This window comes from Nyctereutes procyonoides, unplaced genomic scaffold, assembly GCF_905146905.1.
Source record: "Nyctereutes procyonoides isolate TBG_1078 unplaced genomic scaffold, NYPRO_anot_genome, whole genome shotgun sequence".
In the NCBI taxonomy this organism is placed as follows: Eukaryota; Metazoa; Chordata; class Mammalia; order Carnivora; family Canidae; genus Nyctereutes; species Nyctereutes procyonoides.
Window position 1 is genome coordinate 4648434 of NW_026575120.1, and position 18687 is coordinate 4667120.

The following is an 18687-nucleotide window of genomic DNA, read 5'->3' on the forward strand; positions in this document are numbered from 1 at the left end:
ATTAACATAGTTTCTGTATATTGGAAGGAATGGAACTAGATTGCGGGAGTTGAGGAGAGAATAAATGATACTAAATGGAATTAAATTGATAATTGCATCCATGAAAGAAAAGCAAACTGGAATACTGGAAAAAGATCAGGACAGAGAGTTGGGAAATATAGGCTCTATTCTATTCAATTTTCTAACAGAGAAGTAATCTGGCTTAAAACCCCCTAGAATTTACTTTCTTCTGCAAAGTCAGGACACTATGGAACCAATAGCCATGGTCCTAGGGTTCTAGATTTCTAGAATGTTAAATTTTGAAGAAAATATTCAAATACATAATGAGTTACTCAAAGAAATATGCTTTGCCTTACTTAAGTAAAAATACAAGTATAAAGATGTATTAATTATAATGAATTTTAAGATATTTTACAATATAAATAATGGAGAGTGCAAGGAAAGCAGTTTAGTGAGAACTTCTAACAAAAAAAGTCTCCAGAACACTAAATTTAAGCCTGCAATTTATACTGAACTTTACCTGCAAAAGTTAAGGAAAGTACTATCATTAAATAAATAAAATGCATTATTTCAATATGTTAGTACATTGATTCAACCATAATTACAACTATTGGTCACCAGCTCACATAAGCTTGCAAGAGCAGTCTTGGAGCATCTCTTCCAATTCTGCATTCAATAGTGTCTATTTGGTAGCTGGAGATCAGCCAAGGCAGTATTTATGTCACAGAAAAATTGACACATGCTACAAATCAGGACTTTCTTTTTGGAATCTAGTTTCTAAACATTTACCAATATACCACTCCCTACCTCCAAGAAACAGCTTCCCAAACAGTGCCTTCTTCTTCCACTTTGATCTCAAAATATGTAAGGCCATGTTATAAAAGTATTTATTTTTTAAAATCCACTGTAGTTAACACACAGTATTATATTAGTTTCAGGTGTACCATATAGTGATTCAACAATTCCATATATTATTCATTGTTCATCAAGATAAGTGTGCTCTTAAATTTGTTATTTCCTTATAATTACCATAATGTGGATCCGACTCAGACTTCAGGAGGGAAAAAAGGACTATAGGACTAGAAAATAATCTTCGGATAAATGGAACTTATTTAACATGTATTAGTCACGTGGCATCACTGGATGTAAAGTAGGGTGAGGTTTCTAAAAATGTTTAGTTGTCAGTACGTGGTGAGAACCCTCTAAAACTTTAAAACACATATCAGATCGTTAATTTGCTGACATCCTGCTAGTGGCCCCACTGCAAAGAATAATTTGGACCTCTTTACAGTGACCTTCATAACAGAATATAATTTGGCTCCTGTTTATATTCAGCCTCACATTGTCCTAGCACTCATTCCTTTCCCTGTCATTTTCCCTCCTGGTGTTCCCAACCTTTTATCTGATCCTTTTATTCATCCAACTCATTCCTGTCTCAGCATCTTGGTGTCATTCCACACTCTGCATGGAATGCTGTTTTCCCAGATTTCCTCCTTCTTTTCTCCTCATCCTGTTCCTTTCCTTTCCTTTCCTTTCCTTTCCTTTCCTTTCCTTTCCTTTCCTTTCCTTTCCTTTCCATTCCATTCCTTTCCTTTACTTCCTTCCTTCTTCTTCCTTTCTCTCTCTTACTTTCTTTTCTTCTTTCTCCACCGCTGTCTCTCTCTGCTACCCCATTTTTTTCATCCCGTCATGATTTAGCCCTCACTTCCAAAGAAAACTCTTTTCCAACCACCCTATACAAAATGGGACAATCCCCTTCAGTGACTGTGTAGTTTCTTTCCCTATTTGCTTCTTGCACTTGTTCCTATATAAAGCCATCCTACTTGTGATTTGTTAACTTCTGTTATCTGTCTTCTGATGGTTGACTATAATATTCAGGAAAGCAGGGATTTTTTTTTAAATCTCTTTTTATTGGTGACTATATTTTCCCTTTAATGGTGTTTGGCCCACAACATTCATGACTACAAGAAAGAAAGAAGGAAAGATGGGAAGGAAGAGAATTTAGCATTTTAGCCTTGATTTGAGTGAGTTAAGTTATTGAAATACTGAGAACTTCACTAATAGGTAGCTTCATTTATTAAGAAGTTTCTCTTCTTGGACTATAGGGAGAGTATGAAATAAAAGCTTCACTGTAGAAGTCAACCTAGCCAAAATCTGCAAATATGAAGCTCTATTTTCAGACATGAGCTATTTGCTGGAGTTTAGCCATGCACATATGAAAGGTTAGAACAGTAGAGTATTAACATCTAGGTTTTAAAAACAAAGACAATAAAATTTATCCAAAGCATCTGATTTGTAGTCAGTTCTATTTTGTGAGCTTTTATGGAACCCAACACAGGATACTGGTCTGAGTACTTGACACTTCAGGTTAAGTGTAATGGGTGGTGAATAAGGAAGCATCCAGGAAGGAAGGGGAAATAAATAGGCTTATTTCTCTAAAGGAATATTGTAGACCAAGGATGTTTGGTTTTATTCCTTTTGGCAGAGCATTTTAAATAATTTGATGCTCAGCCCATGGATTTGAAAATGTTTTTAAAGCACAATCTCAGCATCCAGTTAACTCAAAGACAAATTGTTTCTGAGACCACGGCTGGTAGGTCTAGGACAACTCAGGACATTCTTCTTTATCCAGAATTAACTTAGTAGCTGGAAAAATATCAAGATATACTTTCTATGGCTTTGGGAGATGTTGTTTTACTGCCTTATATTGATTTAATTACTGTTATTATTCCTGAATACATATTGCATATGCAATGTATAACTTGACTCATCTGCCAGGTAGAAAAACATAACTTTTTGTGCTTGAGGATGTTATAACTGGGAAATGAAAATCACACAAAAAACATATGTGGATATAGAGATGCAAAGAACATTGTCTTGCCAAACATAACTTCAGTTTAAAAAAGAAGGAAATTATACAAGCAAATACATTGGAGAAGAAGTAATTAAGAGGACTTTGAGTCTCCTATTAGTCAGATTTTCCATTTTCTGGGTATTAGGAAGATAATTAAACCAAATTATCTCCAATATTTCTAGGACTCCATTTTAAGGTAGAAGCAGGATTTTACTATAAATAATACTTTTTTTGGTTTTTGTTGTTGTTTGCTTTTTTAGAGGGGAGGGGTGCATGTGCAAGCAGGGCAGACAGAAGAAGGAGAGAGAGAATCCCAAGCAGTCTCCAAGCCCAACGTGAGCCCCCCATAGGTCTCAGTCTGACAACCCTGAGATCATGACATAAGCTACCAAGAGTCGGGCACTCAAGTGACTGAGCCACCCAGGCACCCCAATTAGGCTCCTTTGAATAAAACAAAGGTCTGTAACACCGAAGGATATGATATATAGTAAGGTTTAAGTCTGTTTGTAAATACCCTGGACACTCTTAAGCACAAAGCACAAACCTTTATGATTACAAGAGTCTGAAATTATGTCAGAACCTCATTACATGTTTTAGACAGCAGGGACAGTGAAAGGAGATTTAAGTAATAATCACAGAACAGAAATCTGAAGTAATTAACAAAACAAAAATTATTAGTTTATTCTCAAATTTGATGTCTCTGTGGAAATAGGACTCTTTCAATTTGACATTAGTCTGTTAAACCAAACACAAGTTCAGCTTACCCCAATAACTGATCATTAGCTTAATTAATGATTCTTTGAACAATTTAATTGGATAAGCCAATTATTTGACATCTGGAAAATAATGCTCTGTAATATTAACAATCTGCTCTAAGTCTTGGGGTACAGAGACTCCTATAGAATTAGATTAACCCATGAAATTACCCTAGTTAGTCCCTGCTCTTTGGAGATCCTTCCTAATGATGGCTAGAGAATTTAGGGGATTAAAAGAAAAATGTCAAAAACAAAAGGTCTGATTCAGGCAGTCATCCTACCATCCTACTGCCAATATCATCACCTGCTCCCTTGTACCCATACCCCTCAGGCTTCTGTTATTATATATTTTCCCTTTGAGATCTCCACTGGTGTTCCTTTCAAAGCTGATTTCATCCAGATAAATATCAAAGACAGATGAGAATATGGCAACATGAATGAGAAATGATGATTTTCCTCAAAAGGGCTACCCCTGAGTCTATTACATCTCTCAATAGATTTTGATTCCGAAGAACCTTACTGTGCTTTCCACAGCCTTTTTTCTCCCACGCAATACTCTATCCAACCTTGATACCTTACACAACACACAGGGAATCTGAAAGATTCCTAATATTAATTAACTTGATTTGAATATGCAAGAATAGTAAGCAGTCATGCCCAAATAACTCTATGTGGTCAACCAGAAACTTTAGGTTTTCCTGTAAGCAGCAGTATTTCCATAAACATATCTTTATATTATAGGAAATTTACAATAAGAAACTATGATCATTTGCAAAAATATATACAATTGTGGGGCTTTTTTTAGAAAATGTGTGAAAGCAAAAGAAGCTTGAAAAGAAATATAGAAAAGAAAGACAATATAGCCTGAAGTGGCAGTAGGTAAATGGCCACATGCAAAAACAAAACAAAACAAAACAAAAACAAAAAAGCCTACCCACTGCACAAACTAAAATCCTGCCTTCTTTGATTATTTTCCCATGTTTAACTATACTCAGAAGCATTTTTCAAACATATTCTCTTATATGGATCCTTAAATGTCTAACCACAAACAGTAGTATGTCATAATTGATTTGTACCATGAAAAAAAGTAATGCATAACTTTTCCCCAGAATAAATAGCTGAAAAGTAGTAAATATGTATCAATACTCACTAATGTTATACTTATTTTTCATTGCACTTTTTTCCAGAAGATGTATATTTAAAATTCAAGTAAAACGTTTCTTTGGCAGTAGGTCAGTATCTTCCCAATGAAGAGCCCATTGATGATACAGAATAGAACTTCCTTTTCCCCTTGAGTAGAAGGCCGCCTATTATTCAGTGTCCTTTTTGTCACATTGAAGAACAGGGAACTTTTTATTCTTTCCAAGAAATGGCCTTTCAGATTCAGTAACAACATGTTCTGTTCCTCAGGAAATAAGAGAAGATCGAGATAGGGCGCGGCTAGACTCCATGGTGCTGCTAATTATGAAACTGGACCAACTTGATCAGGACATTGAGAATGCCCTCAGCACCAGCTCTTCTCCATCCAGCACACCAACGAACCTGCGGCGGCATGTTCCTGTGAGCTTTCCTCTTTCCACTTCTTTTCCCATGAGAATGATAGCTCTTTTTTTCATATAGTCCCTCTTGCAAATGAAACATCTTTGATGGTAACATGACCTATATGTGGTCCTGCTAATGTTCCATAAATATCACTCAAGTAATTCTGTGCTTGATGCAATATTATTTAAAAGAGTAAGTGTAATTTAAAAGAAAATTATTATTATTAGCTAGACAAAAAAGAAAGTCATCTGGGGAAATTATGTTACCTAGAGATCAAATCATCTTCATTATACTTGTTTCTCTCGTTGTAAGTCTTCTCTGACATCCTATAAACCCCATTTCCAGTATCCCACAAATTTACATTGCATGTAGAAGATACCTAAATATTTGCTGCATGCACACATGCATGTATCGATGTTTGGATAGATGGGTGGATGGATGGATGGATGGATGGATGGATGCTGGACTAACCCAGCATACTACTATCAAGAAATAATCTAGATGATATTAACCTGAAAACACTCTAGAATTCACTCCATGAAACATAATGAATTGTCCAGAGGGGAGAGTTTTATTCTACTGTGCATTAATTTCATATAAGACAGACACTCCCGTATGATTCTGACATTTGAATTAAAATTTGGAAGACAGATTCCAGGACTGACTACACGCTTTATATATTTACTATTAGTTTTATATTAAATGGCTTACTCTGTATAGATCAAGCAAATGTGATGGTAGATTTACTTATAATTAAGCCATGAATCTCTTTTCAATTAACCTATTACTTTTGCTATGTAATAACACATAAAGTGAAGAAATTATGAATTTATCTAAAATCAAAGGGGTGAAAAATCCTATACATAAATCTGAGAACCTACCAAAATAGAAATACTCTGGATCAGATTTTTTGATTAGTATAGTTCTATCACTGATTCTGGAGTTATTCAAGACTTATTCTGGCCATGGGGCAAGATATTTCAAAGTACATAAACAAATTAAAATGATAGCTAACCTCGGCATATGCTAGGTATTTTTCTAAATGATTTATGCATGCTAACACATTCATTCCTAACATTTTTTAAGTATGTGTCAGAGCTGGAGTACATACCTAGTGAGTCTTGATCTAGAGCCATTGCATATAACCACTACACAATACTGCTTTCTCTAGCAGACTATGGTGGATACCTTAGAGTGTAAGCAAATTATAGATGATAGATTGATGAGAGAGAGAGTTAGGAAGGAGGGAAGGTGAGAGGAAGGGAGGGAGGGAAGGAGGGAGGGAGGGAGGGAAAGAAACCAGATGCTTCAACTTAAAAGCTAGTAGAATGAAATTTTTGTGTTTTTTTCTGTGATCCTCTGGATAATTTTTCTTACCTTTTAGGATTCATCTCATTTTAACAGTGAAACCTTGCTTAAATCTCCTTCTGTCCTTCAATTACTCCTTGCTTGGTGCTGTCAAAGTGCCTTACACATACTTTAGTAGGAAAGGCATCCCAATGGAAGAAATACAAAGTAATCTGAAGACCAACAAAAAAAAGGGTGTTTTAATCTTGTTTATATATGAAGGGTGTGGAGAATAGTTACACTTATCTTTAACACTTTTAAAGCCAGAAATATTTTTCAATAAGAGGTATTTCTTAGTAGTTTTTTGCCATGAATGTAGGCATGGGATATGTTTTCTCTTTGGAAGTTGTCTGGTGAGAATTATTATTTCCCTATTTTTTTTTAATCTGTCCACTTTTCCATCTATATTGAACTTTCCTCAATCGCTATGTATTTAGTGGGAAAAAACCCAACCCAAATTGTTGAATTCAGCTCCATAGTGATGTCTCCATCTCAGAAAGCAAGACAGCTTTTATCTGCTAGACATGTTTCTTTGTTCAATGGTAAAGACAAAACAAAAACAGGAACAAATTATAGGTGCTGATTTTAGGATTCACCTATATCTACATCTTTTGCCTCCATTTAAAGTATAAACTGGATTTTATGTTGCATGTACTGTCTCATGGAATATCATCACCATTGCTGAGCAGTGGTTGATTATATAAATAGTGATCCATTTCTAAGTTTTCAGTTGAATAGATACTTGGAATAAGCAAAATTATACCATAGAAACCTTATGAACTTCAGAGTTTACAGGCCTGGCTTCAAATAACACCAGCTCTACAGCTGAATATCTAAGAACACAAGAAAGTTATTTGACTTCTCAACTTCAGGCTCATATAAAAAAAGGCAATATTATTTCCAGTCTACTGATTCATTGGAAAGAATAAATGAAAGAATATATGTTAAGATGTATTACGCAGATCTGGCACATATTTAGAATGTATTATTTCCTTTCCTTCTCCCATGTACTTACTCACACCAGGCACTGGGCTAAAGATAAATAACATATAGCCTAAAGTTCTCGAAACATCTTTTTGGTCTTTATGTTTTTCTAGGCCATCCCTTGTTTTTTATTTCTCTTCCTTTGTATTTAAAGCTAATTTTAAAATTCTTTCATCATCAAGATTTTTTCCACAGGCACTTTCCATTGCTTTTGATAATTGCACCATGGAATAAAGGGATTATAGCAGCATGATTATGACCTTGATCATCCAGCAAGGAGCAATGTCCCAGATTCAGAGGAGAAACTCCCTCTTTCACACCCTTACATTCCACTGTGAATTTACAGTTTAACAAGGAAGACAAGACATACAATGAAAAAGTGATCTCAGTTTGAGATTACTTATGAAAAAATCCTGGAGTGAGTTTTCTACCTATAATAAAGGATATAAAAAATAATAATAGACTAGGGTCTTTAAGAATGGCTTGAAGATGAAAAAATAAGAATAGAAATATAATAAAAATAAAGAATAGAAGTAGAAACAGAATAGAAATAAAGATTTAAAGGAGACTGCCTTGATAGAGACTTGCGAGTTGGCTGCACCTTGGTGGTTCACCCCAACCCAGAATCTGGTTTCCTCCTCTGGAGTCCAAATACTTGATTTTGTCCAAATATCCACTGCGTGCCAGTCTCTTAGAGCTTCCAAATGATGGCCCATCTCATGGAAAGAATGCAAGTGGGGAATGAAGAAGATGGTAGTACTTACTGAGCACTAATCTTTATTTATGTTACTTCATTTACCCTCAACAATCTTAAAATAAGAATTGAGCTTCAGAGAAGATGAGTAATTTACTTAAGTTCACACAGGTGGGGAGTGGCAAGTAATTTACTGAAAGTCAGACAGAAGATAAGATTTACTTCCACATCTGTCAGACTTCAAAGCTTGTGCTCATTCCACTCTATTATAACCCTCCCCAAGATGCAAATTGTCCATTCACAATGGAATAAGTGCCATTTCCAGAACCAGAACCTACTTTTCTGACTATCAAGAATTTTTTTCCTGATAATAAGGTACTCTGAATATTAAGCTACTAATTGTGTTTGAATTAATGTGTAAATAAGGCAATCTTGAGAATATTTTCGGATATTTCACCTTTGCCATAGAGAAGCTTAAGAAACATAAAAACCAGAACCACTTCACTACTTTTAATTGAACCTCCCGCACTGTTTTTACAGTATTTTTTGGTTTTCCTGGACCTTTTACCATAGTTCAATGCAGCTATTCAAAAATTTTACTATTCTTCCCAAACCCTGCCCAGCCCTTACACCTATCTCTTAGCAAACATCTTTGTGTTCTTCTTCAGAGATAGAATAAACAAATGACAGGGATTTTGCAGCCTCACAACTGCAAATATCTGTAGGTATTCTTTTTCTTCTCTGTTTTCCTATGACCTCCTTCATGAGCCAAGCTTCTCTTCACCAAGTATATATTCCGTGATTTAATTCTTGTTTATTGCTCCATCATCTCTCTGCAACTCACCTCCTATCTGAAATATCCAGTAGTAACTCCTCAGTCTTCAGCTGTAGCATTTGATGCAATTGAGTATCCTCTCCTCCCTGGACTTCACAATTCCGTTGGCCTCTGGCTCCTCCCTTTCCTTTTCTTCCATATCCTCATCAGTTACTTTTCATATACTTCAGTGATTCCTCTTCCTATTTTTGACCCTTAAATCTTATCTCTAGAATTTAGACTCATTTCTCTCTATGTCTGATAGAATATTCTCCCTGGAAATTACCATGAATTCCATGACTTCCTGCTTATTGAGGGTCTCCAGTGAGACCTTTTTTTCTATCCCCAGATCTGTATATCCAATGAATCACTAGCTACCCACTTGTTTCTGTCACAAATGTACTGTGCCTGCATCTCCACTATAACACATCATATTATGTTCCCTCCCATAAGGGGAACTACCCTAAGATTTTTATATTCCCACCCCTGGCACAGTTGAAGCCTGGGGTAACAGTGATAAATAGAGCCTAGTAAGGAGATGATGCAGAAGATGAATTACACAAAGCAAAGAGTAGTCACAGGAAAATTATTAGATGGCAGTTGTAATGATAATTTAGGGCTGATTAATCACTTAAATTGGGTATGATAGTAGTGGAAAAAGAAAAGAAGGAATGGATATGACAGATTCTGAGAGAGCTTGCATGTTATTTCTCATAATGAAGAGAGAGGAAACAATAATATAAAGATTTGTACTAAACTACATATTTGTGACCTTCCTTAAATCACTTATGTGGTTGTATTTTATGCCCCCAGCAGAACATCTCAGTAGCTACTTAAGGAGTTTGAACTCTGGTATCTGAAAAATCTGACTTTTAATGTAAGCCCAACTGCATAATGTGAATTTGGTTAAATTACTTCCCTTAAGCTTTAACCACCTCATCTGTCAAGTAGTGATCATAATACCTTCCACATAGGGTTGGTGAATATTGAAGCAGGTAATTGCTGTGTAGTATTGTCTTTGAAAGGTAGGGACACAATAAATGGTAGATTTTTAAAAATATTTCTTAATTTGCCTCAGAAATATTGTATTGTTAGAAAGGCAGAAGATTACCCTGTTAATCACCTAATCAAAGTATAAACAGGAAGGCAAAAAGAATGCTGGAATACATATCAAATATAAATGGCTTATAAATTACTTGCTACTTATGACTATCAATCTCATGTTGATTCAATTTGAAATTTTGCTTCCAATTGGGATGACTTTATTTTTCATGCTTAATTGCTCTGGCTAGAACTTCCAGTTCTGTGTTGAGAAGGAGTGATGGGAGTGGGCATCCTGGTCATGTTCCTGATTTTAAAGGAAAAGATTTTATTTTTTCATCATTGAATATGATGTCAGCTGTGGCTTTGTCATACATGGCACTTATTATATTGAGATATATTTCTTCTATACACAATTTGTCGAGAGCTTTTATTATGAGAAGTTTTGGAATTTTGTCAAATACTTTTTTCATAATATATTGAGATGATTATATTTTTATCCTTGATTCTGTTAATGTGATGCATCTCATTCATTGACTTATATGTGTTAAACATGTTTGCATCTCATTTGATTATAGTGTAACATGCTTTTAATGTACTGTTAAATTCTGTTTGCTATAATTCTGTTGAGAATTTTTTCATCTATATTAACGATATTGGCCTGTAGTTTTGTTTTTGTTTTTTTTTGTTTTTGTTGTAGTGTCCGCATCTGGCTGTATATTAGGGTAATGCTGGGCTTGTAAATGGAGTTTGAGAGTATTCCGTTCTGTTCAGTCTTTTTGGAAGAACTTGAGAAGGATTGGCATAATTCTTCTTTAAATGTTTGGTAGAATTCATCAGTGAAACTATCTGCTCTTGGCCTTTCCATTGTTGGAAGATTTTTTTTAATTAAGATTTTTATTTATGAGAGACACAGAGAGAGAGAGAGGCAGAGACACAGGCAGAGGGAGAAGCAGGCTCCATGAAGGAAGCTTGATGTGGGACTCGATCCTGGGTCTCCAGGATTACACCCTGAGCCGAAGGCAGACTCTAAACCACTGAACCATCCAGGCGTCCTGGAAGATTTTTTTATTACAACTTTAATCTCCTTAGTTATTGGTCTGTCGAGATTTTCTATTTCTTCATGATTTAGTCTTGCTTTTTCTTTTTTCTTTTACTTTCAGCTTTACTAAGATATAATTGATAAATAAAATTATAAGGTAAAGTACACATTGTAGTGATTTGATATATGTATACATTTGAAAAGATTCCCATCAATTAGTCAATGACCACATCCATTGCCTCACATATTTATCTTTTGGGGAGTTTTTGGTGAGAAGAAAATTTTAGTTCTATTCTCTTAGCAAATTTCTTTTTTTAAAGATTTTATTCATTTATTCATGAGAGACACAGAGAGAGAAGCAGAGACATAGGCACAGGAAGAAGCAGGCTCCCTCCAGGGAGCCTAATGTGGGACTCGATTACAGGACCCCAGGATCACACCCTGAGCCAAAGGCAGATGCTCAACCTTTGAACCACACAGGTGGCTGCAAATTTCTCTTTTTAAAGCTTTTATTTATTTATCTCTTCTAGAGAGAGATGGGGGTGGAGGAGCAGAGGGAGAGGAGAGAGAGATTCTTAAGCAGACTCTTCACTGATTGTAGGGCCCAGCGTGGGGCTTGGTCTTACGACCCTGAGATCATGACCTGAGCTGAAATCAAAAGTCAGACGTTTAACCCACTGAGACACCCAGGTGCCCTCTTGTAGCAAATTTTAATTACTATTTTTAGTGTAGTCTTATCAACTGTAGTCACATTTAACACTAGATCCTCAGACCTGATTCATCTTATAGCTAAAAATTTGTACCCTTTTTGCCAACTCCTCTCTATTTCCTCCTTGGATCCTTTCAATGGTACTGGTGATTTATAATTTCATAGCAAAAACTATAAAACTACTTTCATTGTGAGAAAGAGATATTGATACTTTTGATACTTTTCTTTTTTTAAGATTTTATTTATTTATTCATGAGAGACACAGAGAGAGGCAGAGGGAGAAGCAGGCTCCATGCAAGAACCATGGGATCATGCCCTGAGTCGAAGGCAGATGCCCAACCGCTGAGCCACCCAGGCATCCCTATTCTATCTTTAAACAATATTTTATAAGCATGTTTTACATGCCAGGCACTATTCTAAGATCTGGGGGTATATCAGTAAATAAGATAGATGAAGTCCCTCCTCTTGTGATACATAGATTCTAATAGAGGGAAACAGATAAGATTAGAAAAAAGAGATGAGTGGAAGATGAATGGTTAGATGGATGGTCAGATGGACAGAGAAATGGTTGGATGGGTGGATGGAAAGATGGATGGATGGATAGATAAACAGGATGATGGGTGGATATAATTGATATGTGATAGATAAACAAGGTATTATGAAATAGAGAATTATATACTGTGGAGTTTGAAGGGAGGAAACTCCTTTAGCTTGAAATGTCAATGAATATTCATGCGGAAACCTGGTTTGACAAGAGGGGACCAGCAAAGGGAAATTCTGAGGCAAGAGACAAGAAAGACATAGTTCCTGCCATAGAAACCAGTTTGATGTTTTAGAACTGAAAAACAACTGTATGGCTGAAGCACACCAAGAAACAAGAGAATGGTAGAACATAAGGCCAGAGGGCATAGATGTAGTGTAGATGATATTCGACCATGTGGGCATGAGAAGGTTGACATGTGGAGAGTAGGCACAGATATATTTAATGCATAATTTTCTCAGGTTAAAACTGTAGAGTGATACGTGCCTCTGCTGCCTCACTTTGGGATTCCCTCCTCCCCAACTTTCCTCTATGCTCTCAGGCTACCTTATAACACAAACAGAACATTTGATGGAGTAAATGCACTGCCTTTGGAGAGATTACCAAATAATTGCATTCACTCAGCAGACATGTCTTATATACATACTGTGTACTAATTTTAAGAAGACATAATGATATTAATAATAATGTTTATGGTAATGGCTAACATTTAATGAAAATTATTAAGTACAGTTTCCATGTACTTTGCATATATCTTGCTTACTCCTAGAAACTCTGAGTGCATGCTATTATTATACCCATTTCCTTTTTCAAATTTGAGTATAGTTGATACTCTACTGATACTATATTGATACACAATGTTACCTTAGTTTTGGGTGTACAACTTAGTGATTTGACAAGTTTATTTATTATGTTATGTTCACCACAAGCATAGCTACCATCTGTCTCATTACATTGCTACTACAGTCTCACTGATTGTGTTCCTTATGCTCTGCTTCTTATTCTCGTGACTTACTCATTCTATTACTTGTTCCTGTATCTGCTTCTCCCCTTTATCCATTTTATTCAACTCCCCACCCATTTTCCCTCTAGCGACTATCAGTTTGTTTTCTGTATTTATAGTTCTGATTCTACTTTTTGTTTACTCACTTTTTTATTCCATTTATGAGTGGAATCATAGCGTGTTTGTTTTTCTTGGTCTGACTTATTTCACTTAGCATAATACCCTCTAGGTCCATCTATTTTATTCAAATGGCATGATCTCATCCTTTTTAATGGCCATGGCTATTCCATTAGACATGCACTCACATTTATATATATAAATAAATGTGTATTTAATATATAAATTAGATATAATTATCTAAAATAGTTTTATATAATTATATAAATTAAAATTATATAAATAAAAATATATTTATTTATACATAAATATGAATCACTTCCTTATCTATACATCTATTGATAGACACCTAGGTTGCTTCCATGTCTTAGCTATTATAAATAATACTGCAATTTACATAGAGGTGCACACATCTTTTTGAGTTACTGTTTTCATTTTCCCTGGATAAATATCGAATAGTGGAATTACTAGATCACTAGATCATGTGATATTTTTATTTTACATTTTTTGAGGAACCTCCATACTCTTTTCCACAGTGGTTGCAACCAGTTTGCACTCCCACCAACAATGCACAAGTGTTCCTTTTTTTCCACTTATTTGTACCAACACTTCTTTTTCCTTGTCTTCTTGATTTTAGCTATTCTAATATGTATTGGGTGATATCTCATTGTGGGTTTGATTTACATTTCCCTGATAGTGATGTTTGACATCTTTTCACATATCTATTGACCATATGTACGTCTTTGGAAAAAATATCCATTTAAGTCCTGTGCTCATTTTAATAAGCACAAAAATTTTTTCTGTATTGAGTTGTGTAAGTTTTTTATATATTTTGAATATTATTGGATATGTCATTTGCAAATATCTTCTCCCATTCAGTAAGTAGTCTTTTTGTTTTGTTGATGATTTCTTTTCTGTGCAAAAGCTTTTTATTCTGATGTAGTCCCAATAGTGTATTTTTGTTTTTGTTTTCCTTAACTTATAGACATATCTAGAAAAATGTTGCTATAGCTGATGTCAGAGAAATTACTACGTTTCATCTTTTCTAGGATTTTTATGATTTCAGGTCTCACTTTTAGGTCTTTAGTCCATTTTGAGTTTATTTTTGCATATGGTGTTAGATAGTGGTCCAGTTTCATTCTTTTACATGTAGCTGTCAGTTTTCCTAGCACCATTTGTTAGAAACACTGTCTTATCCCCATCGTATATGCTTTCCTTCTTTTTCATAGATTAGTTGACCATTTAAATGTGGCTTTTTTTCTGGGCTCTCTATTCATTCTGTTGCTCTATATGTCTATTTTGTGCCAGTACCATGCTATTTTGATTACTACAGCTTTGTAGTGTAACTTGAAATCTGGGGTTGTAATGCCTCCAGTTTTGTTCTTCTTTCTCAGGATTGCTTTGACTCTTTGGAGTCTTATGTGTCTCCTTACAAATTTTAATATTCTTGGATTTAAATATCTATCTCCCTTCTAGGTTAGGTAAGTATTATTTTTTCAGATATGTTTTCTACACCTTTTTCTCTGTCTTCTTCAGGGATCCCTATAATGCAAATGTTTATTCACTTGATGTTGTCCAAGAGATCTCTTAGTCTATCCTCATTGCTTAAATTTTTTTCTCTTTTTGATGATGGGCTTGTGTGCTTTCCATTATGCTTTCTTCCAGATCACTTATATGTTCTGCATCCTCTCATTTAATGTTGATTCCCTCTAATGTGCTTTTTATTTCAGTTATGGTATTTTTCAATTCTGCGTGGTTCTTTTTAATATTTTCTATTTCTTTATTTAAAGTATCACTGAGCTCTTCCATTCTTTTCTCTGCCCCTGTGTATATGACTATGATCATTGCTTTAAATTGCTTGTCTGTTTCATTTAGTTCTTTTTCTGAGATTTTTTTTTTTTTGTTCTTTCTTTTGGAGCACATTCCTCTGTCTCCCCATTTTGCTTGACTTCCTGTATTTATTTCTACAGATTAGGTGAAATAGCTACTTTTCCTAAAGTTGAAGGAGTGGTTTTGTGTATGTTGTCCCCTATGTGACTGTGTGTGCTGTGACTTTTGCTGGCTGGACAGAACTATGGCTATATATGCTAGTTATTTTTTTAAACCATGGCATTTACAGAAAGAATAAAGAAAAATAATAATAAAAGAAAAAGAACATAATGAAATAAAAGAAGAAAGAAAAGGAAAAAAGAAAAAGGAAGAAAAGAGAACAAGAAAAAATAAAACAATAAAATTAAAACAAGACAAATCTTAAAAAGTAAAAAATAATAATAATTAAAAATTTTAAAAAATAAGATAAGACACAAAAATCATGGCTTGTTTTCTGTGCCCCAGTCACAGGATGACTGGTGTGAGCTAGTGGACCTTGGATTCACTGAGATCACAAACTCCCTATGATGACTAGACCCTTCAGTTATGTCATCAGGACCTGCCTGATGTGGCATCAGGACACTCCATTTATGGTTTCTGAAATTTCTCATGGCAGCCAAATCCTGCTCTCACCTGGGACTTTAAGGTTGAGAGGGATAGAGCATTCCCACAGCTCTTCAGTCCTTTTAAACTCCAGCTTCTCTTTTCAGTGCACCAGCATGACTCTGGCTGGTGTGGGCTTGCAGACCCTGCACTCACTGGAGTTATAAACTCATAGAGATGACTGGACCCACCCATTTTGGTGTCTGGATCCTGCTGCAGTCTAGGCTTTTAAGGTGGGGTGGGACTATAAACCAGGATGTTCTTCAGTTCCTCTGACCTGGAGAGCTTTCTCGCAGCTTCTCCCCAGCTTGGCAGAGTTCTAGTGTAGTCTCTTTTCTGTGCTAGTTGCTCTTTTAAACCATGTGTTTGGGTTTTTTTCCCCTGTGCTAAAAGAGAAAGGGATCTGTTCCTGATCCCTCAACACTATCCCTCCTCTCTCCATTTGTAGTTGTTTATTACAAAATCCATGGTTGTGGGTGACGAGTCAGTGTCAGTTGTCAGCAACTCTTTAGCATGTCAGTGTGGGTTGGGAGTAGGAAGAGTTGGAAAGATGCTGGTAGCAGGGGGAAAGGCCTTCAGAGAGCATGGACATGCCTTTCATATCAATATATTTTTTAATAGGATCTGGAGTCAGGATCTGAGAGTGGAGCAGATACCATTTCAATAAATCAGACACAAATAAATCTGTCTTCTAACACCGAATCTACTGACCTATCATCGTCCACCCCAGTGGCCAGTTCTGGAACCAAACCCAAGTCTACGGTAAGTTATAAGTGCTACCAGTCAATTTTAACATGAAATGCTGATAATGGTAAGGGTTGATATCTCATCCATTCAATATAGAAGAAATACTCTTTGAGTCTTAGTTGCAGTGACATGATAGCATTTAACTAAGTACAATCCAACATATGTTGTTTGTTTGCTTTATAAGTAATTACACAAGTACTTCACTAAAACAGATCGTGTTTCTAGAATTATACAATTTTATGTTATCAAATTTTGCTGCTGTATACTCATCTTTAAAGAACCAATAACAAAAAATCTGGAGATGGTTCTTCTTGAATTATTAGCCTGACCAAACTACTTACCAGTCAGAAAATTGCCTCTCTAAGACTAGACAGAGAGAGAGAGAGATAGATAAAATCACACACATCATAAATGTTATGTAAATATTAAATGACATAGCTCATGTAAACTACTTAGTGAAATGCTTGGCACAGAATAAATACTGAATAAATATAAGCTACTATCTTTATCATGATGATGCTTCATTAACTTTACAGTGCTACCAAAACAAATAAAAGGAGAATTTTCACATATAGTAATATAGCATAGTGAATTGTAAATAAAAGACATTTTCCTTTAAGTAAAAAGTTGAACTACTACAGGAAAGCAGTATTTGACTGTAAAAGGTAACATTTATAGAGGAAGTAATTACTACTTCAAATATCTGAAGTCCCAGCTGCTCCAAAATAACCTTTCCTAGTTTAGTGAAAATCATAGTGGCATATTATTTTTTTAAATGCCCATGTTAGTTTAACACAGAGAAACAAGTTTGGATTGCTTGTTTGCCTGACTTTAAAATAAAAGGCAAATATGAAATAAGACTCAAAAGAGAATACTCTGAATTTAAAACGTGGTAGATATGTTCAATTGCAAGAATATCTAGAGCATTTTTAATAGAATAAATATCTATTGAACACCTACTACATTCAAATCTGAAATAAGACTCAAAAGAGAATACTCTGAATTTAAAACGTGGTAGATATGTTCAATTGCAAGAATATCTAGAGCATTTTTAATAGAATAAATATCTATTGAACACCTACTACATGCCATGCACTCTGCTAGATAAAAGAATGGGAGTGGAGTAAAATGTATTTTCTTTCTTTAAACATTTCACAATCTAGCAAAGGGGAGTAGGTGAGTAAACAGGGAAATGCAGTATCATACTATATGGTAGAGGTGTATAGATTGGAAATGGCAAGAACCACTGACAGACTACATATAATGCTGTTCTAGGTACAATGAAAACATAGGGTCAAAAATAATATGTGTCAACAGGTAGACTGCAATGAAGTGGTGCTCTTCTTTTCCAAAATGTGTAAAAAAAAAGTTAAAATGTAAAATTAAGGTATGAAACCAAATGATTTCACTTTACCACATTCTTGTTGAAGTAAAAGGTAAAAGTCAACAGTTTTAACTTGAAGGTTTAGGAACCATTGGAGCATTGGCTTTCTGAACATTGAGACAAGGTATGGGGCTGATATATAAGAGAGAAGTAGAAAGGAAGGTGAATCCCTTTTTAAACGTATTCATGCTTATATTCACTTTTTAAAGTACCTGCTATTATCCTGAAGTGCAGTTATTTTCTCTCTGATATGTATTCCACATTCATCTTTTACTTTAGAATAATTGCCATTGATATCTTCTTTTTCTCCCTTGAAACACATATTTTAATATGTGGTCACCTTATAATTTGTAGCAATTTATATAACTTTGTGTGTAGTTCCATCATTTTTCTTCAATAACCTCATGTTTATAAATGTGCTCATGTTTATAAATGTGTTTCCATTGAGATATGTCTCTATATTTTTATGATAACCATCTACAGTAAAGTTTTAGAATGAGAAACATAAAACCATCAGCTTTGGGGGGACTTTAATCCTTTAAAATACTTGAAGATGGATCTGTTTTCAAATTTTTCATGTTTGCCCTATCAATTGACCAAACTATTCACCTCACAGATAAAATTAAGAAATACTAAAGTTG

The 18687-nt window shown here is 35.0% G+C and overlaps 1 protein-coding gene across 7 annotated transcripts in view; it reads left to right on the forward strand.

Annotated features, from left to right (window-relative positions):
• Positions 1-18687, forward strand: part of DLC1 (DLC1 Rho GTPase activating protein) — a 409505-nt gene that overhangs the window by 100598 nt on the left and 290220 nt on the right. For 6 of the 7 annotated variants that reach the window (XR_008665666.1, XR_008665667.1, XM_055334964.1 and 3 more), the window contains exons 3-4: positions 5020-5169; positions 16537-16677. Coding sequence is in view for 5 of the 7 variants with exons in the window: in XM_055334964.1 (XP_055190939.1) it covers positions 5020-5169; positions 16537-16677 (291 nt within the window). In the remaining 2 variants the exon portion in view is untranslated. The remainder of the gene's footprint in view (positions 1-5019; positions 5170-16536; positions 16678-18687) is intronic. The other variant, XM_055334966.1, reaches the window with a different exon arrangement.